This window comes from Mustela lutreola, chromosome 17, assembly GCF_030435805.1.
Source record: "Mustela lutreola isolate mMusLut2 chromosome 17, mMusLut2.pri, whole genome shotgun sequence".
Lineage (NCBI taxonomy): Eukaryota > Metazoa > Chordata > Mammalia > Carnivora > Mustelidae > Mustela > Mustela lutreola.
The window spans coordinates 14940945-14968322 of record NC_081306.1 but is presented as its reverse complement, the minus strand read 5'-3'; the positions used below and the strand labels follow the sequence as shown (position 1 = coordinate 14968322).

At 48.3% G+C, this 27378-nt stretch overlaps 1 protein-coding gene across 9 annotated transcripts in view; it reads left to right on the top strand.

The window, feature by feature from the left end:
* CLEC16A (C-type lectin domain containing 16A) overlaps positions 1-27378 on the top strand; it is a 203171-nt gene that overhangs the window by 26312 nt on the left and 149481 nt on the right. For 8 of the 9 annotated variants that reach the window (XR_009349328.1, XR_009349329.1, XM_059155105.1 and 5 more), the window contains exons 6-9: positions 1070-1193; positions 4247-4421; positions 5864-5917; positions 8761-8874. Coding sequence is in view for 7 of the 9 variants with exons in the window: in XM_059155105.1 (XP_059011088.1) it covers positions 1070-1193; positions 4247-4421; positions 5864-5917; positions 8761-8874 (467 nt within the window). In the remaining 2 variants the exon portion in view is untranslated. The remainder of the gene's footprint in view (positions 1-1069; positions 1194-4246; positions 4422-5863; positions 5918-8760; positions 8875-27378) is intronic. The other variant, XM_059155103.1, reaches the window with a different exon arrangement.

Here is a 27378-nt window from a genome sequence, read left to right as displayed (position 1 = left end):
GTCATGATGTTATTACTTGCGATGACCCCTAATTGGGGTGAGGGGAACTCCTCAGGGACTCACTCCAGCCTGGTTCTGGGATTGCTTTAAATTGAGGAGCCTAAGAGCCAGGTGGACTCCCCCCCTCCCCCCTGCCGGGCCTGCACACCAGGGTTGCAAACTGAGGGCTGGAGAGCTGGATCCAGCCCTCAGATGTGTTTTGATTAGCTTAGGTATTCCGTGAAAAGATACAGAGTTGCCAGTATTTAAACAGGGGGAGATCTTGGGTCACTTTCTGGATTTCTGACTTGAAAGTAGAGACTTGGCTGCTCTGGGCCTACAGGCTTGTAAGGCAGTGGTGGGCCAGCACTGAGAAACAGCGCCTCTCCCTGGGGCTGAGGCCCAGGCTCCCTAGTTCACAAGCGGGGGAGGGTCGCCCTGCCTCACTCACTGAGTCACCAGCCCACCCAGCCGGCTGCTGAGTCTGTGCCCTGGTCTGAGCCCCAGTTCTGCTGCCCCTGCTCGCTCCTTTCTCTTGTTCTCTTCCAGCCCGTATCTTTAGATGCCTCCTGCCCTCGCCCTCTGTCCTTCTGAGCAACTGTCTCACCATCCCAGTTCCTAACCCTGTTAACTGTTGTCTGTTTTTTGCCTTTCCTTCAATGACGATTCCCGTGTTCCTTATTCCAGTGTCATGTAAGTTATTAACTTCTGGTTTTCCGCTTTCTTAACTTATCCTTATGTGTAAATAAAGGAAACTTGCCTGAGAATGGTGTAGTTTCCATTGTAGTCACTCTAAATGCACTGCTGATAAGTGGGCTTTCTGATTGCACTATTAATGTTTAGCCCAATTAATTCATTTTGTTAACTATAAAAATAGCATAAGAACTGCCTTGATGTGTATGGTTTCACGATTAAGATAACCATTTTTCTAGTGTTCCCAGGAAAGACAGAAACGGTTCAGATTATAGCAGAGAGCTTTTTCATTGTGGTTTTGGTTTTTTTTTTTTTTTTTTAATCTCCCCAGTTATTTTTGGTAGCTTGACTTTTTTTTTTTTTTCCCCCCTCCTTCTTCTTTTGTGGATTTTCTCAGTGGATAACCAGGCCATGCTGCATTATATCCGAGATAAAACTGCTGTTCCTTACTTCTCCAATTTGGTCTGGTTCATCGGGAGCCACGTGATCGAACTTGATAACTGTGTGCAGACCGATGAGGAGTAAGTAACTGCCTTAGGGCAAGGGGGGTGGGTGGGCTTCCCAGGCAGAGGGAGGAGTTCCAGGAGAATTCCATTTTCATTGAGGAAGAACAGAACACTAACGCAGAACCCCCCTGTGCGACGGCAGAATGTGGACTTACGTCCTCTGAAAGGTTCCACCCACCCGTCCACTTTTTATAACTGTGGAAAGTTAGTAACGACTCTCATACCTCCTGGCGTGGAAGAGGGTCACTAACCTCACACCTGTAAATGGGGCGCCAGGCAACTGGTAAAAAGAGTGAGGTGATCCGCCACCTGGTGAGCAGATAAACACAATGGAGCGTTTGCATATAGTGGGATAGTAGTCGGCAGTAAAAAGAAACAGCACGGACCCATGGCACGCTGTCCTTGGACCTTGAGAGCATCATAATCAGCGATGGAAGCCAGATGCAAAGGCCCACGCTCTTGTGACCCCATTTTACATGAAATGCCCAGAACAGGCAGGTCTGGAGAGCCTGAGTGTAGACTAGTGGTTTCCCAGGGCTGCTGGAGGGTGTGTGTTGAGGGGAAAAGAGAACACGGGGCTGTTTAGGGAGGAGGGGCTAAAAATATTCTAAAGTGGATCAGGAGGAGGGTTGGACAACTCTGCGAATGTATTAACAACCATGAAATTGTACCCGTTAAGTGGGTGAATTTTATGGTATGGGAATTATATCTCAGTGAAGCTGTTTAAAAAAGGCAAACAACATAGCAGATTAAGATGGTAATTTGGGCCCAGAATGATGAATCCAAGATTCATCAGAGCAAGATTCCTCCAAGTCGGCACTATTGATCTTTGGAACTAGGGAATTCTAGGTTCTGGGGGGCCCATCCTGTGCCCTGTAGGAGGTTTGGCAGCATTGCTGGCCCCCCCACTAGATACCAGCAGTACCCCTCTTCCAGTGGTTTCAACCAAAAACGTCCCCAGACATCGCCAGATGTCTCCTTTGAGGCAAAATCGCCATCCGTGGAAAACCACTGCCCCAGAGTGACAGCTGAGTGGAGCCCTGGTGAGAGAGGCTCCCCTGGGCGGGCTCGGGACGATAAGGGCATCCAGGAAAGGGTCTCCTGGGGGACGGGGCTGAAGCCATAGAATAAGAGCCCCGATACTGGGAAGGAAGCAAGGAGAGGTGGGCGGCACATCCAGCAGGGCATTTGGGAAAACCGGGACCTTCATGGAGATGAGTAATCCTGGATGGGACACATAAAGTGGCACTGGATTCCAGAAAAGGCAAAAAGTTATTCCAGGAAGGAAGCGGACTTCTCATCGTCTGTGTGGCCCTCCGGTGAATGGCTGGGGTGATGTCAACACCGACTGTTGGTCACTATCAGGGGAGGTGCGGAGGGAACGTCTAGGGTTCCGGCAGAACAGGAGGTCGTTATATGATATCTAAAGGACTCTATTTGAAAACAGACAACCTTGCAGATTTTCTAGAGGTTATTGGGGTGGGGAAATGTCCACAGATACAACTCAAAAGTTAAAAGGTGCCTTCTCTGGAGAGCAGGCAGGGGTGGGGGAGGCTGGGCCAGGGCTGTTGTGTTTTATCATCAGCTTTTCGATACCTTTTAACTTTTAAACCCATCTACATATATTTTAATATATAATAAATATGTATATTTAATATATACTTTTAATATATAATTAGTGTGTAATGATTTAAAAAGTGAAGTGTGTGAACTGTCTTGCTGAAGAAAAACTTCCACAGTATCTAATTAAAATTAAGTGGAGGAAAAGGTTACAGAACACAGTCTCAGGTAGGTGGGTGGTGGGCTTATAGGTACTCACCATACTGTTAGCCTTTACAACATGTATTTGCTCTGTATATTCATTAAATAGCTTTTTAGAGTATAATAATTTTTAAAAATTATGTGAAAGAGGGATGTGTGGGTGGCTCAGTGGGTTAAAGTCTCTGCCTTCAGCTCAGGACTTGCATAGTCCCAGGGTCCCAGGATCGAGCCCCACGTCGGGCTTTCTGCTCAGTGGGGAGCCTGCTTCCCCCTCTCTCTCTCTGCCTGCCTCTCCGCCTACCTGAGATCTCAGTCTGTCAAATAAATAAATAAAATCTTAAAAAAAGAATTATGTGAAAGAAACAAAATCCTATTTTTACTTAAAAAACAACAACAACACCACATATGGTTAGAAGGAGAGATACATCCTTCCTACATTTAGATGTGGTTATAGGGGGACATAGAGATAGGAATAAGAAAACAAACTGTAGGGACACAAGTCCCAAAGTGTTATCTCTTAGTGGTTGGACAGGAGACCTTAATGTCTTTTGCTTTTTCTTCTTTAATTTCTTGTCTTCCGAAATGACCATCTGTTACTTGAGGAATAATTATAATACACACAAAATGTCTTACCACAGCTGCATGCTCTTTGCAAGAGACATGACTCCGGGGGTAGTGCAGGTATGCCTGCTGGCTGTTTTGGGGGTTCTGTTCTTGGAAAGTGTGACACTGATGAGCTGTGGGGCCCAAGCAGCATGCTTATTGTTTTACTGGAAGGAGACAGAGACCTCCTAAGGGCCTGGGGTCAAGTGTCACATCCTTGCGCTGTCCCTCCCCAACCCGCCCCCCCCCCCTGCACTCCCCCTCCCACCCCGCCATATGCTGGGGCCAGGGGATTGGATGTGGTCTCTGAGGCCTGCTTTTCTCTTTGGAAGCCCTCTGGAGCATTTTAATCAGCGAGGATTTATTGCTCCAATAATACTCCTTATCTTGGGAGGCGTGGGATCTTGCCACATTGACTAGTGGTCACTTTTGTGGAATGGCTGCTCAGGCAGCTGGGTTTTGCTTTATTTACCCATTTTGTTTTGGGCTGTGGTGGTGGTGGTGGTGGGTGAGTTGTCGTGAGCCCCCCGCAGAGGGTGGGGGGACTCCAGGAGTCCCCTGCAGTCGATTATAGTCCACCTGCCTGTTTTCCCTTTGTGTATGTCGCCAGTGGGGCCAGTGTAAAGGTCCCTCGAGCCTGTTTGCTGGGTGAATATTTGTTGCATGAATGAAACACTCCCACTGACTTGCCTTCTTCTTGGCAGACACCGGAACCGGGGGAAGCTAAGTGACCTGGTGGCCGAGCACCTGGACCACCTGCACTATCTCAACGACATCCTGATCATCAACTGCGAGTTCCTCAATGACGTGCTCACGGACCATCTGCTGAACAGGCTCTTCCTGCCCCTCTACGTGTACTCGCTGGAGAACCAAGACACGGTGCGTCTGGCGCCTGGTCCCCACCGTGCGCCCCCTTGAAGAGGACCAAACTTTGCTAAGGGACCAAGGCTTTGAGCTTGAGATGCCTTTCAAAGTGCACTGGTTCTTCTTTCCTTTTATGTCCTAGGGGTGGAGGGGGAGGTGGAGAGAGGGAAGCCTGGGAGGAAATGCGCATGTGCGTAGGGGAGCGGAGCAGTTAAAGTGAATGAGGAAAGAACATTGACGCCAGAAGGAAACGGGAAACCTCTATGAATTTAGGATTTTGGTTTCTCTGCATCCTTCACTTGAGGTATTCTCATTCCTGGTGATTCTTTCTGATAGTCGCCAGAGTGAATTGATCTGCAGAAGATCCTGGCAGCCACAGAACTTGCACAGAACGATGGGAAGGGAGGGGCTGCACTTCGGAAAAGATCCCAGAGCAGTGACTGTCCAGTTAGGCTCAGAATCCCGTGTGGAGGTTGAAATGCACATCCATGGGGACCTGCTCTCTGTCTCAGGGATTTTGGCTCAGTGGATCTGTGTGGACCACTAGTCTGCAACTTTAACCTGTCCCCCAGGTGGCTCTGAGCTGGCCTTCTCAGATCCCACTGTGAGAATTTCTGCCCAGTCCTTCCCAGGGTTATGAGGCAGTGACCTCAGCAGGAGGCAGGACAGGGCCTGTTGGCTATTGTGCGGGGGCGGGGGGGGGGGGGGGTGGGGGTGGGGGTGGCAGTCTTTGCAAATGTGCCCCAGGGGGTTATAGCTTTGTTTTTGGAGATGGAACATGGAGATTCTTTCTAAAAACCAGTAAGTAGGAGAAAATTGCAGCTCTAACTAGATCTGCCAGAGGCAGCTCTGGGAGGCAGAGGGAAAGCATGGAACTTGGAAATTTCAGACCTGGGTGTAGATGCTGCTTCTTCCCTTTCCTCCCTCAGTGGCCTCGGCCATGGGAGCTAACTTGCCTGAACCAAAGCAGGGCCCTGAAGGCCCTCTCGGGGTTGACACAGGATGGAGCACGCTGGGGTTGCCTGCAAACGACGGGCTCTTCCAAGGCCAGAGGACCCCAAGCCCTCCTTGCCCATTTTGAAAGCTCTTCCTGAGCAGAGGCCTCTCCGTGGGGCGGCGGGCTCTGTGCCGCAGCCGGGGGACTTTCTCACTCCTGATCATTTAAGGAGCTAGTTCATCTCCTGGACCTAGCCTCTAATCCGTGACTAATGCTGAAGGATTTCTCAGGTGGAAAAACAGAGGCCGGGAGAGATGGTATTAGATGGGCTTAGATTGCGAATTTATCTTGCAGAGTGGCCTTCCCACAAGTACCAGGAAAGAACAGCCTTGGGGGCACGGGGGATGTCGGGGACAGGGCACCTTGCCTTCAGACAGGTAGCTTTTAGCGTCCTGTGTTTTGTGCTGCTCGTGTGTGTGACGTGGACTTCTCTCTGTCTCTTTCCCCTAACCCTCCCCAGGGAGGAGAACGCCCGAAGATCAGCCTGCCGGTTTCTCTCTATCTCCTGTCGCAGGTATGCTTATTCCTCTGCGTGTGTGCCCAGCCACGCTGGGGGTCTTTCGGAGGACCAGGCCACATCACCCCATCTTCCTTCTGTGTCCCCCATCTTGAAGCAAAACAACAATAAGGAGAAGGCGGGTGGGGGTGTTCTATTTTCCAGACACTCAGTAGCGGGGCTGGTATCTTCTTCGTGGTAGTGGGTGGAAATTGGAAGAAAGATGGAAAGTGAATCAAAACTGGCCTGCTTGGTTTTTACCGTGGGGACTGGGGTTTTCAAACAACCAAGGAGTGTTCTAAATACCCCGGAAATATGGACGGCGTGGGTCTTATTCACAGCATTTTGAAGTAAGCCCCTGACTGTAAGACCCGGTGTGTGTATCCCTGCGGCAGCCTTGCTCTAAGAAACTTCCACTATGAGGCTGTTTTTAAAGACTTTTGTCATGGTTGCAGTTCCCAGATTACCTTCTGGAAGGTACCTCCTAGCGGCCTCCATTCCCAGATTTGCGTCTTGAGCCAATTTGTCTGCTCCCCCTCCTTAAACAAGCGTGTTTCCTTCTCATAATTATGTAATATTTACAAGAAGGGAAAAACTCCATGGTGACCCAGTTACATAACTTGAAAAATATTTTTATTACAAGCCGTCCAGACTTTTGGGCCATCTCATTAGACTGTCAAGTAGTCGAACGTTTGACCAGAGCTCTGTTCCCACTTCTGCAGCGGCCCGGGTATTTACTGGCTTTGCCGAGAGAATGGCCTTCTGGCTTGGTCCCTGGGCCATTTGGAGATGGAGGCAGAGCCGAGAAGAGTCGCAGCCCTGGCCTCTCTGTGCTGGCTAAGCCAGCCGGGGTCCACACGTGGCCTGTTGCTTGCTCCCCCTTGGAGTCTCGTCCCGGGGGCTCTGTCTGCCTGGAGCCCTGCACCAGTGCCCACTCCTTCTGAATGCCCCTCTGTGCAGCCAAGCGCAGCACAAACCCCAGCTTCCCTGGCACCCTTGTCCGCTGCCTCGTTACAGATCTGCCCGAACCTCCTGCTTGGGATTCTGGGAGTCTGGGCGCCAGATGCGCAGCCACAGGAATCCCAAGGAGAACACTCCCAGGACCCCGTAGCTGTTGGGGCGCTGCGCGGACAGCGTCCCATCTGAGGAGTGTGGGCTCAGGCCGCGCCCTTTCTCTGAGAAGCCCCTTGCTCCTGTATCCTTAGAGGAGGCCAATCGGCTCACGCACCGGATGACTTGTGCAGTATCTCATGAAAAGCAGAGTGTGCGATTCAGCATCCTCAGCCGAAGTGACAGGGCCCGCTCTCCCCTGCATTTTCAGTTAGCTTTTTCATAGCGATGCCCCAAAATGTGTGAAAACCTTCAATCAGGTAGAAATCTCATGTCTTTGGTCTCTACGTCAGAGCATCCTTACAAATTATTTGATAAGCACAGCTACGAAACCAAGAAAATTCACGTTTACCATGTTAATTTAGTGTGACCGGGGATGCTGTCCTTGGAGGAGTCTCCCTCTTACTCCCGTCCCCAGGCACCCGGTCCCATTCCGCAGGTGCAGCAGTGTTCCAGTGTCTGGCAAGGCTTTCTCTCCCTCCTTCTTTCTTTCTTTCTCTCTCTCTTTCTTTCTTTCTTATCCTTTTTTCTCTTTCTTCTCTTTTTCTAACAATGTTTATGTTTGTAATAAATTCTTTAAGTTAAAAAGTTCAAACAGGTAAAAACCGAGTTTCCTTCCTACTTTTGGTTTGTCACCGATTTCTGTCCCCAGGGACAAGTACAGTTACAGGGTTTTCCTGTGCCCTTCCAGAGATGTTGCCTGTGGAGGCGGGGAGGTTCTCAACTGGGGGTGATTTTGCCCCCCCACCATCCCAGGGATGTTTGGCAACATCTGGAGACATTTCTGGTTGGGAAGAGGCCAGAGAGGCTGCCAACATCCTCCAATGCACACGACAGCCCCCCTGCACCATCCCCCCCCCCGCCCCTGCAACAAAGAATATGGCCGGATACTAGTGCTGGGGGTTTAGAAATCCTGTTCCGTGTGTATGTAAGCAGATGCAAATGTGCACACACGCCCTTTTTCTGTATAAATGGTGGGTATGTCCCAAGCTGTGCTGCACCACTGGTGTGGTCTTGGTATTTTAAAACAAAGTAGCAGGTGTGTCTGATCCAGCTTCCAGCACCCCGATTCCCAAAGCCGTTCTGCTGAAGGTTAGGCAATAGGGTGGGGCAGTAGGGCCATCCCAGACAGCCCCGCCCCTGCTGATTCTGCCTGCTGGCACAGCTAGGCCCGACTCTGGCTCGTGTGGCTTTCCTTCCCCGCAGCGTCCACACCTCTCAACGCTGCCATGGCATCTCGGGGGTCAGAGCTCATTCCAGTGATGGGATCTCTGGGCAGCCGACCCTTTGCCAAGTCCTTGATTGGAACAAGACTCGCCAGCCCCTTCTTCCCGTATAACTGAAATGTTGGGCCGGTGCCTTCCAGTCTTAGCATAATCAAATTTGACACTAAAATGCCTGTGGAGAGGAAGGAGTGTGCTGTTTTGGCTTCTGCTTTCCCACATTGCTCCGCTTCAGCCGGATTTGGCTTCCCCCAGCCGTGAGGGACAGTCTTGCTTTAATGCACTTCCTTCCGCTGGGGAGCAGCCAGCCAAATAGGCAACAGTCCGAACAAAGGAGGGGCTGACCCTGGAAGGAGAGAGGCCTGGCTGCTTTTGCCTAAATGGGACCCATTCTTTGGATTTTGCTTCATGGGGAACGCTGCTTAACACAGGGATGAAGTAGCCTAACCTAGTTGTTTCTGATCCAGGAAGGAAGAGGTAGATAGGGAGCAGGCTTTAATGCAAATCCTATGTCTCCTTTCTCACCAGGTCTTCCTAATTATACATCACGCACCCCTGGTGAACTCATTAGCTGACGTCATTCTGAATGGTGATCTGTCTGAGATGTACGCTAAGACTGAACAGGATGTTCAGAGAAGTTGTGTAAGTCATTAGCGTCGGGACTGTTCCTAGACCTTGATAAGAAGCCGCTGCCCGTTTTGCTCACGCGTGTGTTTCTCTAAAACCAGAAACCAACCTTCTGCCTCTGTGGCAGTGATGATGTGTAAGCTGGTCGGGGATTCAAGGAACCTAATCAGTCTTTAAATGTGTACCCAGGAAAACTTGGGTTGGGGAACTGATTATCACATGTTATTGAACAGGAAATCGTACTGCTCTGGGCCCACAGTTACGTATCTGTGAGACGCTGTTACTGGGACGGAATGAGAGGGTACCTTGTCTAAGACACAAATACCTACAGAGACTGGACAGAGAACATCTATGCATGATACGAGAGAGCAGTAGGGGAGGGTGGGGACTGGGGCAAATTGGAGAGCATATACGTCCTTAGCAGCTACTGTTCCAGCTCTACCTGTAGTTCAGTAGGAATATGGATGCAGCAGTGCCTGATTTCCTCATGATTCCAAAGAAGCTGGAAATCTGCATTTGGATGCAGACACTCCTACGTTTTAAATGATCACCCCCAGCTGTGGCCTAAATAGAGCACGTCTGTGGTTTGTGTGTATTGGTGCATTTTGTGCTCTGCTAAAGGAAGACTCCAGAGATCGGTATCACGATTTCTTCCAGGGTTTTCCTAGCATGGCCCATGTGTACTTGCCTGTCTTCCCTCCTACCACCTTGCTCCTATGGCCTGAGCTCCAGGGTTCCTCGGTACTGGTCCAGCTTGCTTTTTCCCCAGCACACCTCTTGACCCTGTGCCTTTTCCATACCTGCACCCTGGAATGCCCTTGCGTTGCTCCTCGTTCCCTCTCCTTGAAGCAGCTTTAGGCGCCTCTGGCAGTCACCTTGTCTCCCCATATCTGTCGCAGCTGGGATTTGGCCTGTGTATCTGAGACGAGCACAGTATTTCACACAAAGGCAGCTTCGTGAGCGCTCTGTGTCTTCCACTGGTTTCTTGGGCAGTAGGCACAAAGGTAACAGGGCTAGATTTGCCCTTGGGCAGTTAACTCTGTTGCCATACCTGAGCTTGGAGGCTGGTGGATTGTGGTCCCATAGCCTGAAACTCCGGGAACGCCCAGAGTGCAGTGACGGGAGTCGCTGCCGTGCTGGTTTTTCTGGTGTGCGGCGGCTCAGCCGGGCCATTTTGCTGTTCAAGGGAGTCACAGAGCTTCTGAAAACGTTCCCAGAAACTTTCTGTCCTTGTTGGTGGTGGCACTAGTTCAGCTGAATTGAATGGGGCCCTTTCACGGCCCCTGTCTGGCCTATCCCTCCTTTGATTCATTCAGCGAGTGTTTATTAAGCCCTTTCTTTGGCTCAGGCACCGCGTTAGCACTGCGGACATCCTAAATAGTCTGTCTTGTTGGAGCTTTAGAGTCCAGTGGGAGAGACCGATGTTGATCAGATAGACCAAGAAATGCACTCTCTCCAGTCTTATACAAGTGCTCTAAAGGGAAGGAGTTGCTTTTGGCAAGAGAACGGGGAACCTAGAGGTGACAGGGTGATGAGTATTGAACCGGGAAGGACTCCCCTCAGGGCTTGTGCCAGGACACCGTAGCGAAAACGTGGAACTGACTTGGTGTTCGTGGAGCCAGAGATGTTTCTCTGCAACTTTCTTAAACTCTGTCTTGTGACTGAATGCCCGAGGTGCTGCGCTGACTCCGCAGAGTCCCCGGGGCCTCCCGGGCAGAGCTGCTGAGGGCTTGCCCGAGGCTCCCTTCAAACACAGTGTTTCACCCCATTTAGAAAGCAGGGAGGGCTGGTCCTTACCCCGGAGGACCGTCGGTGAGGACGGGAGGGAACTCTATCGAAAACGTACCTGATGGGTCCAGCCCAGCCCTCAGAGCTGTTTGGTTTGGTGTTTGGAGTATTTAAAAGAAAATTTTATGAACGACCAACTCTAACATTTAGGAAGTTGCACATAAATGCAGATTTCGGGATTGCGTTGAACAGTCAGCAGGCCTGGTCCCCATTACACACGTGTTTCTGCAGTAAGCTTCTCCACCGCAACCCCCACCATCAGATGGGGCATGTGTTTGCCATCGGACGTGCCCACTCCCCACGCCGCCTCTGCAGACCCGTACGGCATCAACATTGGTAGCAAGCTGGGATGTGCTGAATCCCTTTGGACTTTCTTTGGTCGCCACTCAGGCTTTGTCCCAGAATGTCTTCCTGTAAGACATTTGGTGCCGAAGTCCGACTTGGTGTTCAGAGAGATGATGCAGAGATCTTTGGGGTGCTGGGGTTTGCAGGGTTTTTCATTGCGACTAATGGGCATGCAGTTGTGAAAAATAATCATACCCTTGCCCTGGTCATCCTCCAGGGGTTACATCTTGCAAAACTCTGGTACCCTGTCACAGCGGGCTACTGGTCTCAATGCTTGGGGTTTGCGATTTGAGCAAAAGCAGATGGCACAAAGTTCCTGTTGACCTCTCAGCTTGGGATACCCACTTCGGTCGAACCCTCTAATGAGAGGGAGCATTTAGGAGATCTGTTCTTTCTCTCTCCTGCCTCCTTTGGAGATGAGGCTCCTGCCTCCATTGTGATAGGCACACAACGGCTCGCCGCAGTGGACGCCTGAACCAAAAATGAGATTGTTTTGAGCGTGAGAGGAATTGCCAGCCCAAGTGAAAGTGTCAGCTTTCTGCTTCCGGCTATTGCCTTTCTCTGGGCGCAGAATCGAACTTTGTTGTGTTCCGATGAGTGCACTTGAAACTTGGGCCGAGTGGAGGTGAACCCCATTTATGACTTGCTTGACAGGAGTCCTGGTAAGATTCACCTTTCTTCCCTCTGAGCGAGAACGGTCTCCTATTGTTTCCTGCCTAACTCGGAAGTGGTTTGATCATGCTTGTTTTAAGCTTCTTGATCTTTTTTAACCTACTTTCTCCTTCCCGTAATTTGTAGATAAGTTACTGGTATTGCTTCATTTTTACCAGCAGACCTTTCACAAAACCAAACCAAAATTGAAGAGAGAGAAGCAGAGGGAAGAGCAGAGTTATTTGAAAAGTCTATAATTTAGGGTGAAATTTAAAACACATGAGCATGTTTAGGTAAATGTCGAATTGAAATTCATCTGTGCATTAAAATCGTATGGTTCCTGCTAAGGGCCAGTTCTTGCTATAATTCTAATGCAGAGCAGATCCTGTTTCTTGTCGAGGGAAATAGAAGAGGAACACTAATCCTGAAACTGCTAACGTCTCATTATTTTTGCAACATGAAAATCTAGATGAGGTGATGGGATACGCATCGTTGCCTACAGGTGCTTTTTTTTTTTTGAGGGCCTATTTTCATCTTCTGCTTCTGTGGAATAGTTTCCTTCATTTTGTATTCATTCGGTCCGTTTCTGCATAATAAAGACACAACCCCCAGCCTTGTTGGGCTTCCCGTGCCCCGCCAGCAGATGAGGCCATGTCCTGGAGATGCTGGCATCAACCCGGGCCATCGTGGGCTTGCCGGAGATGCTCACAGACACTTGCTACAAGAACAAGCCAGTCGATGAGTGAACCGGGCGTGGGGTCACAAGGGCTCTCGTGATGTTCTTAATGACTCTCAAAACAGAAATAGCTTCAGAGCCTGACGCTCACATGCCACCTTCTCTTTGCTCCGTGGCGGGCTTGGAGGGGGAAGCGTTAGAGCGGGTTGCTTTGGGTACTGCTCTGCATCCCATCTTAAGGGACAGTCTAGTGGAGTGGACTCTGGAGTCAGGCTGCCCGGGCCCCCCAAATTCTGGCTTCTGCTCTCACTAGGTGCAAATCAGGGCAAGTTAGCCCGCCTCCCCAGGCCTCCGTTTCCTCCCTTCTCCAATTAGAATAATGGACCCAGGCCTGCAAAGAGGATTAGATGCAGGGTAAAGTGCTTCTCCTGAAGCTTAGTGCCCATCAAGTCTGAATATTAGATGTTGACGTTACAACGATCTTAGTTTCTGAAGGTGCGCAACAATCCTGTGTCTCCTACTTGGGACCTCCCTTCTTGGGATGATGAGGGTAGAGGCACACTTACAGCACCCCTCAGGGGGGCACCTTGTGACCAGACACGGAGGCACCAAGCGCCAGGTGTCCGCAACAGCGATGACAGTGATAACACTAATAGTGAACTGTTGCCGTTTGGTGGCAGGGAGCTGAGCTCTTTCATTCGTGGACCTGCAACTTAGCTAGCCCCAGATTCGCTCTCTGGAAAGTGCAAAGGCTTAACCAGCTTAGGTGTGTTTCTCTGGTTGGCTGGCTATGAATTCAGGATGGGGACTGAGAATCCTGGGGGCAGAATAGACTCATTTGTCCCAAAGCGAGGATGTCAACCACCCCTCTGTAGGAACCAGTTCGGCTAGTTGGAATGGTTTCCCTGTGATTCTCAGGGGATCCCAAGTGTGCATGAGGGCACCCCTAAAACATGAGCCTCCGTGTCCTCTCTGCATGACACCTCTCTGTCTTTCCTGGGAGCTGGGTCTGCTGCCGGCCGAATACTCCTCTGCTCCTGGCCTGTGGAGCCCGCAGCCGAGAACCTAGCAGCCCGACTCCTCTGCTTCTGTATGTGCAGAGGCAGAGCACTTGTCATTGTCTTGGGTCCCCTGGTCGCTGCTGCAGGACTGTCTCTGCAAACCAGGCTTGAACCAGACGGCGGCGGAGCCTCCTGCGTATTGAATGCAGCATGCAGAGTAGCCTTCTCTGCAGCCCGAATTAGAGCTCCCCTGAGTCTTTCAGTGACCCTGACCTTACTCGTGATCCCTGGCTAATCAATTCTGCTTCTGAAGCACGCACATTCTTCTTCCTGAAAGTGGTAAGAGGCTTCTGGGAGAGAGTTGATGGGGCACACTGAAGGAAAAAATAGACCACCATAAATCAAGGGCCTTCATTGGCACAGATACAAACATTCCCACAAAAGAATTTGAACTCATTGTGTCTTCTCCCTTTCTTATGGGGCTGTTGTGGTCTGTCCTGTAATCCCTGAATGGAATGCTCGGTCCTAGTCACCACCATGGCCTGCAGAAGGTTGGAGTGTGGTGGTGCTGATTCATGCCCAAGAGGATGTGACAGAATCAGAGAAGCCAGAGCGTGGCTCCTTCCACTTAGCGAGTGGGGCGCTGTGGATGAGAGACCTCTTAGAACAGTCACCTCTTCCTTTCTCCTGGGCAGGTGGGGCTGGACAATTGACAGAAGTCCCATAGCTTGGATGCTTGCGGTGGGAGAGCCTTTAGCAGGGCTGAGGGTGACTGCACCTGAGGGCCAGGGAGGCCAGTCCTAGTCCAGTGAGCCCGAGAAGGGCCAAGGGTTCTTGGAATGGCCATATGTTGGAGGAGACAACAGGGAAAAGCAGAGCCATCTGGGGTGCAGTGGGGGTGGAGAAGATGTTATGGCTATGACCTTGGTGGCTTTTCTGTAATTGCTGGGCAGCATGACACAGAGCGGGCTGGGGTGGCCCCAGTGCTGGAGACTGCTTGCCCCTTGATGTGAGATATTCTCATCTTCCCCCACTTTCCCCCAGTGTTGAATGGGGACCATCTAGTCTGCGTTGAGCCGTTGGTGAATTCTTCCAGGTTTCTGTGAAAAGTTGGAAAATTGGGGGTGGGGACAGAAAAATGAGGCACCCACTGCTCTGGCATCTCTGCCCTGAGACTTGGTTTTTATCAGCCGCCTGGCCCCGGTGGGCATTTGTGTTTTTTAACGAGATTCTGAGTTTTTTGAAGCCTTGTCAGAATTAACTTATTCCTCTACTTAACAAATAATTGTTGGACAGGTGCCACATACTTTTACAGGCACCATAGTACAGTAGGGAACTAATAAGGCCCCAGACCTGCTTGGAGCTTCCAGGAGCTTCTGTCTTCATGGGAAGAGAGAGAGCAACAACAAAACTGTTAGTAAACATTGTTGCATGTTAGAATGTGAGAAGTGCTTTAGAAAAGCAACAGTAGTAAATTAGAGAAGGGAGAGAGGGCAGCACTTGAGAGGGTGCAGTTCTCCACAGAGTGGCCAGGGTAGGGCTCATTGGGAAGATGAAGTTGAGCATAGATGTGAAGGAGATGAGGAAGTGAGTCATATAGATTTCTTTTTTTTTTTTTTTTTTTTTAAAGATTTTATTTATTTATTTGACAGAGAGAAATCACAAGTAGATAGAGAGGCAGGCAGAGAGAGAGAGAGAAGCAGGCTCCTCGCTGAGCAGAGAGCCCGATGCGGGACTCGATCCCAGGACCCTGAGATCATGACCTGAGCCGAAGGCAGCGGCTTAACCCACTGAGCCACCCAGGCGCCCGAGTCATATAGATTTCTGCAGGAAGAGTGCTTTGGCTGGAAAGAGCAGTCAGTGCAAAGACCCCGAGGCAGGAATGTGCCTGGTGTGTCAGGAACAGCAAGGAGCCGCGTGGCAAGGCATAGTAGTAGGGTGAGGTCAGGGAGTCATCAAGCCTTTGAGGCATATGGTGCCTTGGGAGCCATTGGGAGACTCTGGAGTTTAGATCAGGAAAAATGGGAACATCATAACCTTTGTGGCCCCAGGTTTTAGCATGGCTCCTACAGTAAACATCACTTGTCTTGAAATAGTGAATCTCTATGAAGGAATTGAGTACCTTGTCTATAACGAGCCAAGGAGATCCAGTCTTGGTCCGTGCCAGGGTCCTCCCACCAGGAAACTTGGTTTTGCTCAGGGTGCTTTGTCTGACAGGAGGCGGGGGGGCCACACACAGGTGACAAAAGGGCCACTTTGTTCACTTCCCTTTCTGATGCCCCAGCAGTTTAATGACTGGGCCAGGAGGGGACTGGTGTGAATCAACTCATTGTCCAGCTGAAGACCCCAAATGAGGCAGGTGGGTGTAACTCAAATCCCGGGAGACAGTCGGTGGGGTTTTCCCAGGGAGTTCAGAGTTCTGGCTGTCCTGTGATTGAGTACTCGCTGACCACTTGCTGTGATGCTCGTAACCTTACTCCAGGGGACCCTGCTGGAAACCTCCAGCTTCATGAACAAAAGGAAAGGAAAAGAAGGCTTCGGGGCATTATTGGCTCACATGGTATTGCCCTGGTCCCACTACTGCGATGGGTCATTCCACAGTAAGAGCAGTGCCCCTCTGTTGAGCCCTTCCTGTGTGCCAGGCTGGCTGGCTTGCTCACCCCCCCTGCCCCCTCCCACATGTGTTTCTGGAGCACCCACACATTCTAGACAGGCACTGGGCTGGCCTTGGGATACAGGACGAACGAGACAGACGAGGTCCCTGTCTTGACATTCTGGTAGGGGGAAGCATAGTACATAAGCATGTCGACACAGATTGAAGATTTGAATCTGGGAAGAAACAAACCAGCTTTGAGAGAAGAAGGTGAGGGAAGGCATCCCGGAGGAGGTGGCCTTGTTGGGTGGGGGACTGAAAGATGAGGAGCTGACCTGGGGGTCGTGAGGGCCGGGGGTGGGTTGTGATGGGCAAGGTGTGGAAAATGGTCAGTCAGCATCTTGGTGGGGATATACTGTCTGGGATCAGAACAGGCACCCCTGTGCAAGAAATACCAGATCAGTGGGAGAGGAGGCGCGTTTCTCATCTTGTTCATCGCCTTTGACGTCTCCTTTTTGGCTCCTGAGAACCCAGAGAGTGGGGAGGTATTATCGTTCCATTCCGTGCATGAGCAAGCCGACACTCCCAGAGCTTAGGTGATCATCCTGTCCTCCCCCAGCACCAGGGGACTGCAGGCGTCCAGCCCCAGACCCGCAATGCTGCCTCTGATTCATGCCCTCCGTCACTGTCTGCAGCGACAGTCACTCTCAGTTCAGCATGACATGTGGGCTTCTGAGCCAAATGTTTAGGGTGCCTGGGAGTTCCCACTATCCCACAGCTCCTTCTTCCTTGAGAATAAGTTCCAGTAAAACACTCTTCCTAAAGAAATACCCCATAGGTGTTTGGTGTGTTGTCACTGACTGAGCGAGTGTGTTTTATTTTGCATGAGCCTTGAACACGCCTCTTGCCTCATAAGCATCTTGCAGTTAATTTCTCCCCCAGCACTCATTAGCTGTTGGTCGAATGCCAGGCACAGCACTGAAGGGGCAGACCAGGCAGCGCTAGGCGTGGAGTGGGAGAAGGCCGAGGGAGGAGATGAGGCTGGTGTCTCCTGGGCCTGGCAGCACCCAATTTTGCTTCCTGGGCTGTCCCAGCCCCATCTTGCTGCTACCTGCTGCGTCTCATCCGGGCACGGTGCCCGGCACAGGTGCAGTGCACATCCTCGGAGCTCCGAGAGCGTTCTGGTGCCAGGTCTGTGGGCATCTCTCTGGTTTTTGCCTTTGCAGCTGTAAAGACCCTGATAATTGGATGTTGTGCTCCTCTTGTTCATGGAACTGGCCTCTTACGTCTTCACGTTTCTCCTGATGGGTTTTATTTTCTCCCTTACATTCGGCAGTGCTGTCCAATTGCTTCACGGACATGGTTGTGCATTCTGGACATGCGCTGGCCTCAGTTCCGCAGCCCCACATTACTCGGGGTCCGGCCTGTGGTGTGTGCACCCGGGGACCAACCTAGTGCTTTTGCCCTCTGATGTTTGCTTGCTGGTCCCCGCCTTGTGGAGCCAGAAGAGGTTCACTCTGCAGTGGCTATCTGCCGAGCTTCCCTTCACGGCCGTTTGCAAAGCCGAGTGCTGTTGGTTATAGTTGGTGCTGGCCTGGGTCTCCGTCACCCCCTGTGATATTCGGAGCCCTGTGTGTACGAGGCAGACTGGGGAGTAATTACACATGGTGGGCGGCTGTCATGATGGTGAGGTCAGGAGGCTGCCTTGTGAGTGCTCTGTCCCTGTGTCCCCGTGCTGCTCTGATTAGCATTTGCCCTGCGGGAGGCCGGCCCCACCTTGGCAGACTTGCCAGGTGCTTATTGAAGGGGATGAGTGCCGAAGCGGTGCTGCAGAATCATCAGGCCCCTGGGCACTGAAGCCAGACTCCCTAGATCCAAATCCTGGCTCTGTCTTCCGCTCTGCCTTTGCTGAGCGGGTGACCTTGGGCCAGTCCTTTGCCCTCTGCAGCACCCTCTCCTCCCTAGTCAGCTGTTGGAGGATAACGCGAGTCTGTGTATATAATGTGCTCACAGCGGCAGCAGTGGGTACACTTCTGTTGCCCACGGAACCTTAGTGATAGTTGTTAGTACCTGGAAACAGGTTGCAAGGAGGTGTGCTACATTCTGGCACTGGCCTGTGGGGGTAGTGCTGCTATGAGGCCCATTTGGTGCCTGTGGGAACCGAGGCCCAGGGAGGAGGTGGGGAGCAGTGGGACACTGGGCCTGGGCTCTGGCTTTCCAGCGTCCCCACCGGTCCCAGCCTGCCTTGGTGCTTTTCCTTGCCATTCCCAGTGAACCACTGAATGGGTACAAAGCAAGCCTCTCTGCAGGTTGGATCTACCAGGTACAGAGGCAGAGGTACCCCAAGAGATCGTCCTAGGCCATGGGTACCATGAAGTCCATCAAGAGCCGGGGGCTGGAGGGGCCGCCCAGCGGGCCCAGCTCCACTGCCCCACTTCCGGTGTGCCTGCTGCTCCCTGGGGGAGATGGCCAAGCACGTCACCAGGCGCCCCAGCTCCAGTGGCCCTGGCCTTTACAGAAATAAGGACTGAATGGCCAGAGCTCTGAGCTGGCCTTCCTACCATTCTCCTCTTCTCCCAAGCTGCTTCTGGTGAACTCCGGCTACCTTGCCGGCTACTCCGGCAAAACTTGGACCAGTCATTTCTTTCTCTGTGAAGCCCTCCTGCACTTCCCCCTTGCCTCTGCCTCCCCTGGCTGGCATAGTTCCCCACTCCTTCCTCCGTGCCCCTGGTGTCCACGTGGACACATGGCGGAGCACTGCCCGCTCCAGGCTGGGCTTTGGGCTCTGCACAGGCAGCCCCAGGACAGCCGTGCTCCTGGTGTTTGGTCTGGCTCAGTGAGTGAGGTCAGTCCCCTGGTGATGGCTGTGACTCCAGCCTCCAGACTTGTCTGAATTGTTCCTAGTTTGTATTTAGGGCATTAGGACAATGAGATTTCCTTGAAAAGTCTGTAGGTGAATTTTTTTTTTTAATTTTCTATTTTTTTATTAACATAGAGTGTATTGTTTGCCCCAGGGGTACAGGTCTGTGAATCGTCAGACTTACACACTTCACAGCACTCACCATAGCACATACCCTCCCCAATGTTCATAACCCAACCACCCTCTCCCTACTCCCTCCCCCTGGCAACCCTCAGTTTGTTTTGTGAGATTAAGACTCTTTTATGGTTTGTGTCCCTCCTCATCCCATCTTGTTTCATTTTTTCCTTCCCTACCCCCCCAACCCCTCATGTTGCATCTCCACTTCCTCCTATCAGGAAGATCATATGATAATTCTCTTTCTCTGATTGACTTAGTTTGCTTAGCATAATACCCTCTAGTTCCATCCACCTTGCTGCAAATGGCAAGATTTCATTTCTTTTGATGGCTGCATAATATTCCATTCTGTCTATATACCACATCTTCTTAATCCATTCATCTGTTGATGGACATCTAGGTTCTCTCCATAGTTCGGCTATTGTGGGCATTGCTGCTATAAGCATTCGGGTGCACGTGCCCCTTTGGATCACTACATTTGTATCTCTAGGGTAAACACCCAGTAATGCGATTGCTTGGTCCCACGATAGCTCTATTTTCAAATTTTTGAGGAGCCTCCATACTGTTTTCCAGAGTGGCTGCACCAGATTGGATTCCCACCAACAGTGTAGGAGGGTTCTGCTTACTCTGCATCCTCGCCAGCATCTGTCGTTTCCTGACTTGTTAACTTTAGCCATTCTGACTGGTGTGAGGTGGTATCTGCTTGTGGTTTTTGTCTGTATTTCCCTGATGCCGAGTGATGTGGAGCACTTTTTCACATGTCTCTTGGCCATCTGGATGTCTTCTTTGCAGAAATGTCTGTTCATGTCCTCTGCCCATTTCTTGATTGGATTATTTGTTCTTTGGGTGTTGAGTTTGATAAGTTATTTATAGATTCTGGTTACTAGCTCTTTATCTGATATGTCATTTCCGAATATCTTTTCCCATTCTGTCAGATGTTTTTTGGTTTAGTTGACTGTTTCCTTTGCTGTGTAAAAGTTTTGATCTTGATGAAGTCCCAGTGGTTCATTTTTGCCCTTGCTTCCATTACCTTTGGTGATGTTTCTAGGAAGAAGTTGCTGCAGCTGAGGTCGAAGAGGTTGCTGCCCATGTTCTTCTCAAGGATTTTGATGGATTCTTCTCTCACATTGAGGTCCTTCAACCATTTTGAGTCTATTTTCGTGTGTGGTATAAGTAAATGGTCCAGTTTCATTCTTCTGCACGTGGCTGTCCAGTTCTCCCAACACCATTTGTTGAAGAGACTGTCTTTTTTCCATTGGACATTCCTTCCTGCTTTGTGAAAGATTAGTTGACCATAGAGTTGAGGGTCTATTTCTGGGCTCTCTATTCTGTTCCATTGATCTGTTTCTTTTTTTGTGCCAGGACCATACTATCTTGATGATGACAGGTTTGTAACAGAGCTTGAAGTCTGGAATTGTGATGCCACCAACTCGGGCTTTCTTTTTCATCATTCCTCTGGGTATTCGGGGTCTTTTCTGGTTCCATATAAATTTTAGGATTTTTTTGTTCCATTTCTTTGAAAAGAAAATGATGATATTTTGATAGGGATCACATTAAACATGTAGATTGCTTTAGGTAGCATAGATATTTTCACAGTATTTGTTCTTCCAATCCATGAGCATGGGACATTCTTCCATTTCTTTAGGTCTTCCTCAATTACTTTCAGGTGTACTTTATAGTTTTCTTGAGTACAGATTTTTTGCCTCTTTGGTTAGATTTATTCCTAGATGTCTTATGGTTTTGGGTGCAATTATAAATGGGATTGACTCCTTAATTTCTCTTTCTTCTTTCATGTTGTTGGTGTATATAAATGCAACTGATTTCTGTGCATAAATTTTATATCCTGACACTTTACTGAATTCCTGTACAAGTTCTAGAAGATTCGGAGTGGAGTCTTTTGGGTTTTCCACATAAAGTATCATATCATCTGCAAAGAATGAGAGTTTGACTTCTTTGCTGATTTGGATGCTTTTAATTTCTTCTTCTTGTCTGATTGCTGAGGCTAGGCCCTCGAGTACTATGTTGAATAGCAGTGGTGATAGTGGACATCCCTGCTGTGTTCCTGACCTTAATGGAAAAGCTGTCAGTTTTTCTCCATTGAGAATGATATTCGCTGTGGGTTTTCATAGATGGGTTTGATGATATTGAGCTATGTGCCCTCTATCCCTATACTGTGAAGGGTTTGATCAAGAAAGGATGCTGTACTTTGTCAAATGCTTTTTCAGCATCTACCGAGAGGATCATATGGTTCTTGTTCTTTATTTTATTAATGTATTGTATCACATTGATTTGCAGATGTTGAACCAAACTTGCAGCCCTGGAATAAATCCCACTTGGTCGTGGTGAATAATCCCTTTAATGTACTGTTGGATCCTATTGGCTAGTATTTTGGTGAGAATTTTCACATCTGTGTTCATCAAGGATATCGGTCTGTAATTCTCTTTTGATGGGGTCTTTGTCTGGTTTGGGGATCAAGGTAATGTTGGCCTCATAAAATGAGTTTGGAAGTTTTCTTTCCATTTCTATATTTTGGAACATTTTCAGGAGGATAGGTTTTAATTCTTCTTTAAATGCTTGGTAGAATTCCCTGAAAAGCCATCTGGCCCTGGGCTCTTGTTTGTTGGGAGATTTTTGATGACTGCTTCAATCTCCTTACTGGTTATGGGTCTGTTCGGGTTTCCTATTTCTTCCTGGTTCAGTTTTGGTAGTTTATATGTCCTTAAGAATGCATCCATTTCTTTCAGATTGTCAAATTGGCTGGTGTATATAGTTGCTTATAATATGTTCTTATAATTATTTGTATTTCTTTGGTGCTGGTTGTGATCTCTCCTCTTTCATTCATGATTTTATTTATTTGGGTCCTTTCTCTTTTCTTTTTGTTAAGTCTGGCCAGGGGTTTATCAATCTTACTAATTCTTTCAAAGAACCAGCTTCCTAGTTTTGCTCTACTGTTTTTTGGGGGGTTTTTTGTGTGTGTGTGTGTTTGTTTGTTTCTATTTCATTGATTTCTGCTCTGATCTTTATTATTTCTCTTTTCCTGCCGGGTTTAGGCTTTCTTTGCTGTTCTTTCTCTAGCTCCTTTAGGTATAGGGCTAGGTTGTGTATTTGAGACCTTTCTTGTTTCTTGAGAAAGGCTATATATTATAAAATATTGCTATATATTTTCCTCTCAGGACTGCCTTTGCTGTGTCCCACAGATTTTGAACAATTGTGTTTTCATTCTTTTGTTTCAATGAATTTTTTCAATTCTTCTTTATTTCCTTGTTGACTCATTCATTTTTTAGTATAATGCTCTTTAGCCTCCATGTATTTGGATTCTTAACAACTTATCTCTTGTGATTGAATTCTAGCTTCAGAGCATTGTGGTTTGAAAAAATGCAGGGAATGATCCCAGTCTTTTGGTACTGCTTGAGACCTGATTTGTGGCCCAGGATGTGATCTGTTCTGGAGAATGTTCCATGTGCACTAGAGAAGAATGTGTGTTCTGTTGCTTTGGGATGGAATGTTCTGACTATATCTGTGATGCCCATCTGGTGTGTCATTTACGGCCTTTATTTCATTGTTGATCTTTTGCTTGGGTGATCTGTCCATTTCAATGAGGGGGGTGTTAAAGTCCCCTACTATTACTGTATTATTGTCAATGTGTTTCTTTGATTTTATTATTAATTGGTTTATATAGTTGGCTGCTCCCATGTTAGGGGCATAGATATTTAAAGTTGTTAGATTTTCTTGTTGGACAGACCCTTTGAGTACGATACAGTGTCCTTCCTTTTTTTTTTTTTTAAAGATTTTATTTATTTATTTGACAGAGAGAAATCACAAGTAGAGAGTCAGGCAGAGAGATAGAGAAGCAGATTCCCTGCCGAGCAGAGAGCCCGATGCGGGACTTGATCCCAGGACCCTGAGATCATGACCTGAGCCGAAGGCAGCAGCTTAATCCACTGAGCCACCCAGGCGCCCTACAGAGTCCTTCCTTATCTCTTATTATAGTCTTTGGCTTAAAATCTAATTGATCTGATATAAGGATTGCCACCCCAGCTTTCTTTTGATGTCCATTAGCATGGTAAATTGTTTTCCACCCCCTCACTTTAAATCTGGAGGTGTCTTCGGGTCTAAAATGAGTTTCTTGTACACAGCATATTGATGGTTTTGGTTTTTTATCCATTCTGATACCCGTTGTCTTTTGATTGGGGCATTTAGCCCATTTATATTCAGGGTAACTATTGAGAGATATGAATTTAGTGCCATTGTATTGCCTGTAAGGTGACTGTTACTGTATATTGTCTCTGTTCCTTTCTGGTCTACTACTTTTAGGCTCTCTCTTTGCTTAGAGGACCCCTTTCAATATTTCCTGTAGGGCTAGTTTGGTGTTTACAAATTCTTTTACTTTTTGCTTGTCCTGGAAGCTTTTAAACTCTCCTTTTATTTTCAGTGGTAGCCTAGCTGGATATAGTAGTCTTGGCTGCATGTTTTTCTCATTTAGTGCTCTGAATATATCATGCCAGTTCTTTCTGGCCTGCCAGGTCTCTGTGGATAAGTCTGCTGACAATCTAATATTTTTACCATTGTGTGTTACAGACTTCCTGTCCTGGGGTGCTTTCAGGATTTTCTCTTTGTCACTAATTCTTGTAAGTTTTACTATTAGATGTCAGGGTGTGGACCTGTTCTCTGCGCCTCCTGGATTTTGATGCTTGTTCCCTTTGTCATATTAGGGAAATTCTCTACAGTAATTTGCTCCAATATACCTTCTGCCCCCCTCTCTCTTTCTTCTTCTTCTGGAATCCCAATTGTTCTAATATTGTTTCGTCTTATGGTATCACTTATCTCTCAAATTCTCCCCCTGTGGTCCAGTAGTTATTTGTCTCTCTTTTGCTCAGCAGCTTTATTCTCCATCATTTGGTCTTCTAAATCACTAATTCTCTCTTCTGCCTCATTTATCCTAGCAGTAAGAGCCTCTGTTTTTTATTGTACCTCATTAATAGCTTTTTTGATTTCATATTGGTTAGAATTTAGTTCTTTTATTTCTCCAGAAAGGGGTTTTATTTCTCCAGACAGAGTTTTTCTAATATCTTCCATGCCTTTTTTGAGCCCAGCTAGCACCTTAAGAATTGTTATTCTGAACTCTAGATCTGACATATCACCGATGTCCTTATTCATTAAGTCCCAGCCTCGGTCATGCCTCTTGTTCTCTCTTTTTATGGTGAGTTTTTCCACCTTGTCATTTTATCTAGATAAGAATATATGAACTAGAGAATAAAATACTAAAAGGGTGGTAAAGACCCCAGATAAATGTGTGTTAACCAAATCAGAAGAGACCCCAAAATGGGGGGGGGGGTAAAAAGAAGTTCAAAAAAATTTTTAAAGAGAAAAAAGAAAAAAAATATATATATATAGAAGACTGATGAATAGAATAGAGCCACCCACTTGATTTTGGGTGTATTTTGGTCTCAGAAGAAATTACGTCCCAGAATCTTAAAGAGAGAATAACTTATATATATACAAAAATAAGGGTAAACATAATGAAAGGATGGAATATGACTGTAAAGATGAACATTTTTAAAAAATCTAAAAAAGGAGTTGATAAGTTGGTATGGTAAAGAAAGAAAAAGAAAGTGGAGAGAATTTGCTCAGGCTGGAAACTAGAACAAAGCCATGTGCTAGATTTAGAGTATATTTTGATCTATTAGAAGAAGTTGTAGCCCCAAATTTTTTAGAAGAAAAAACCCTATACATATACAAAAAATAAAATTAGATACAATGAAGGATAAAATATGACTATAATAATGAAGACTTAAAAAGATTTTTTTTTTTAGGAAGGTATTAGTAAGATAAACTAGTTAAAAAACTTTAAAAGAGGAAACAGTAAAAATTTAAAAAATTAAGATAAAAAAATAAAATTAAAAAAATTTAATTAACTTTGCAAGACTAAAAAATCATGGGGAGAAAGCCATGAATTCCATGCTTTGCTTTTCCCTCCTCTGGAATTCCGCTGTTCTCCTTGATCAGTGAGCTTGGTCTTGGCTGGATGTTCTTGCTCATCTTCTGGGGGAGGGACTTGTAGTGATTCTCAAACCTTTGCCTAAGGTGGAGTTGCGATGTCCTTTCCAGGGGCCGGGCTGAGCAATCTGCTCAGGTTCACTCTTGGGAGCTTTTGTTCCCTGAACGCTTTGTGTGGAGCTCTGGAAGACGGGAATGACAATGGCGGCCTCCCCATATCCAGCCCAGAGGAGCTGAGAGCTTGGGTCCCCACTCTTCAGTGTGCCCTCAGAGAAAAGCGCTCAATCACTCCCATCTCCTTGCTCTCTGGCCGCACTTCGAGCTCACCCGGACTGTGACCAAGCGTTTCTGTCTCTGGCACACACCCCCGTTTGGAGCCTCCAAACCCAGCAGAGGCCTGTCGCACTGCTCTTCTGGTACGTCTCCTTGGATCTGCCATTTGTGGGGTCTGTGCTTGAAGAGCAGTGGCCCAACTGTGCTGTGGGTCATGGTTTAAGGTAACCCTGAGCTGAGAGCTCCCTCCTCGGCTCTGTCTCTGTAGTCGGCTTCCCTGCTCTAATACCTGCGAGCTCTGCTATACTCAGACACCCCCGATCCTTCTTTGACACCGTGGAACCTGAAACCACACTGTCCCCACAAGGGCTCTACCACCGCTTAGCCTCTAGAGTGACATCTCTCAGTGGAGCAGACTTCTCCAAGTTTGGATTTTGTTCTCTGTTGCTCCACCGCTTGCTGTGAGCTGGCCCCTCCCACAGCTGGCCCCTCCCACAGCGGTCTATCTTCCCGTCACTTTGGATTTACTTCTCCGCATGTCCTACCTTCCAGAAAGTGGTCGGTTTTCTGTTTCTAGAATTGCTGCTCTTCTTCTCTTCCATCTCCTGTTGGATTTGTAGGTGTTCGGAATGGCTTGATAACTATCTGATTTTCTACGACCTGATGTCATCTCAGTCTGCTACTTCTCTGCCATCTTGACTCCTCTCTCTAGGTGAATGTTTTTTAAATCGAGGGATAACATAAATAAAGTGCAGTGATCGTCAGTGGCTTTGTGCTTAGAATTACATTTGTGCATACCTTAGGGCAAGACAGAAGACATTTCTGGTAGCTCGTCCTCAGTCTCTAACTCCTCCCCCTTTCTAGAGCTGCCTTTTTAAAAAAAATTGTGGCGGAATACATCTAAAAGTAATGAATTACCTATTTTTTTTTTAAAGACTTTATTTATTTATTTGTCAGAAAGAGAGAGAGAGAGAAAGCACACAAGCAGGCAGAGAGGCAGGCAGAGGCGGAGAGAGAGGCAGGCTCCCCGCTGAGCAAGGAGCCGGATATGGGACTCGATCCCACGACCCTGGCATTGTGACCTGAGTCGAAAGCAGCAGCTTAATCCACGAGCCACCCAGGAGTCCCTGGATTACCTATTTTTAAGCATCTAGTTTAGTGACATTAGCTACTTTCTTTGAAGGTACTCATTACATTTAAATGGCATTGGTAATACTTTCTTGGGCACAGTGACTGGACACAAACAACTAGAAGAGAAAGTGAAAGTTCCCCCAGCTTCACTGTCTTCTTTAGAAGGGAAAACTATATGGAGCCTGTGGAGCCTTCCAGACCTTGCTGTGTGTACTGTTATGCCCACTTCTCTCCACACAGGAAAGCATGATACAGAGGGCTAGGTTTTAACTGATAATTTTACTTTTTTAATTGTAACCAGAATCCCGGATTGGTTGCTCGATCGTGGCTCGCTTTCTCATGTGCAATGTGCATGTGGCCTTTCTGGGGGTGGGGGGCACTCCTGGACCTAACAGAGGACATTCTGTTCCACACCTGGGGCATTGACAGTGCTGTGTCTTCTCCCGTGTCCAACACCTAGGCCTTATGTGTGTTTGTGTCCTCCTTCCTGACCCCTTGCTACAGACCCCTCTCGCTGTCCATGCAGAGCCGGCTCTCCTAGTTACTCCTGACCACTGCGGAGTTCCCTTCTGGAGTATTTACACTTTGCACAAGGCTGGAAGCCTCAGGGTGGAGGAGTGGAGGCCAGAGTGAGATATGGTTAGCCAGTGGGCAGAAGCACTCTAGGGAGCAGTTCAGCCCTTGGGCCATCCCTAAAATCACATTGACTCTGAAGTGAGCTTTTCCCTTTCTTTTGGTTAGTTTCACCATCCTTGCTCTTGCTCCGTGCTAAAGTTAACCTTCCAAGGCTGTCGGACTCCTGTTTTCTTCCATTCCACACTTTTCTTTGTTCTTCTCTCTTTTACTTTGGGTGCAGTGTGGGCACATACCACACAGCCATGAATTCACTCAACAGCAGCCCACTGAGGCCCTGCCTTGCTCCAGGCACCTGATTTTGTGTTGAGAGCATAGCAGTGCGGGGCGGTGGGCGTTGCGGGGGTTGTAATGTGGATGGGCCCTGCTCCTGTGGACTTGCCATCTGGAACTCTGG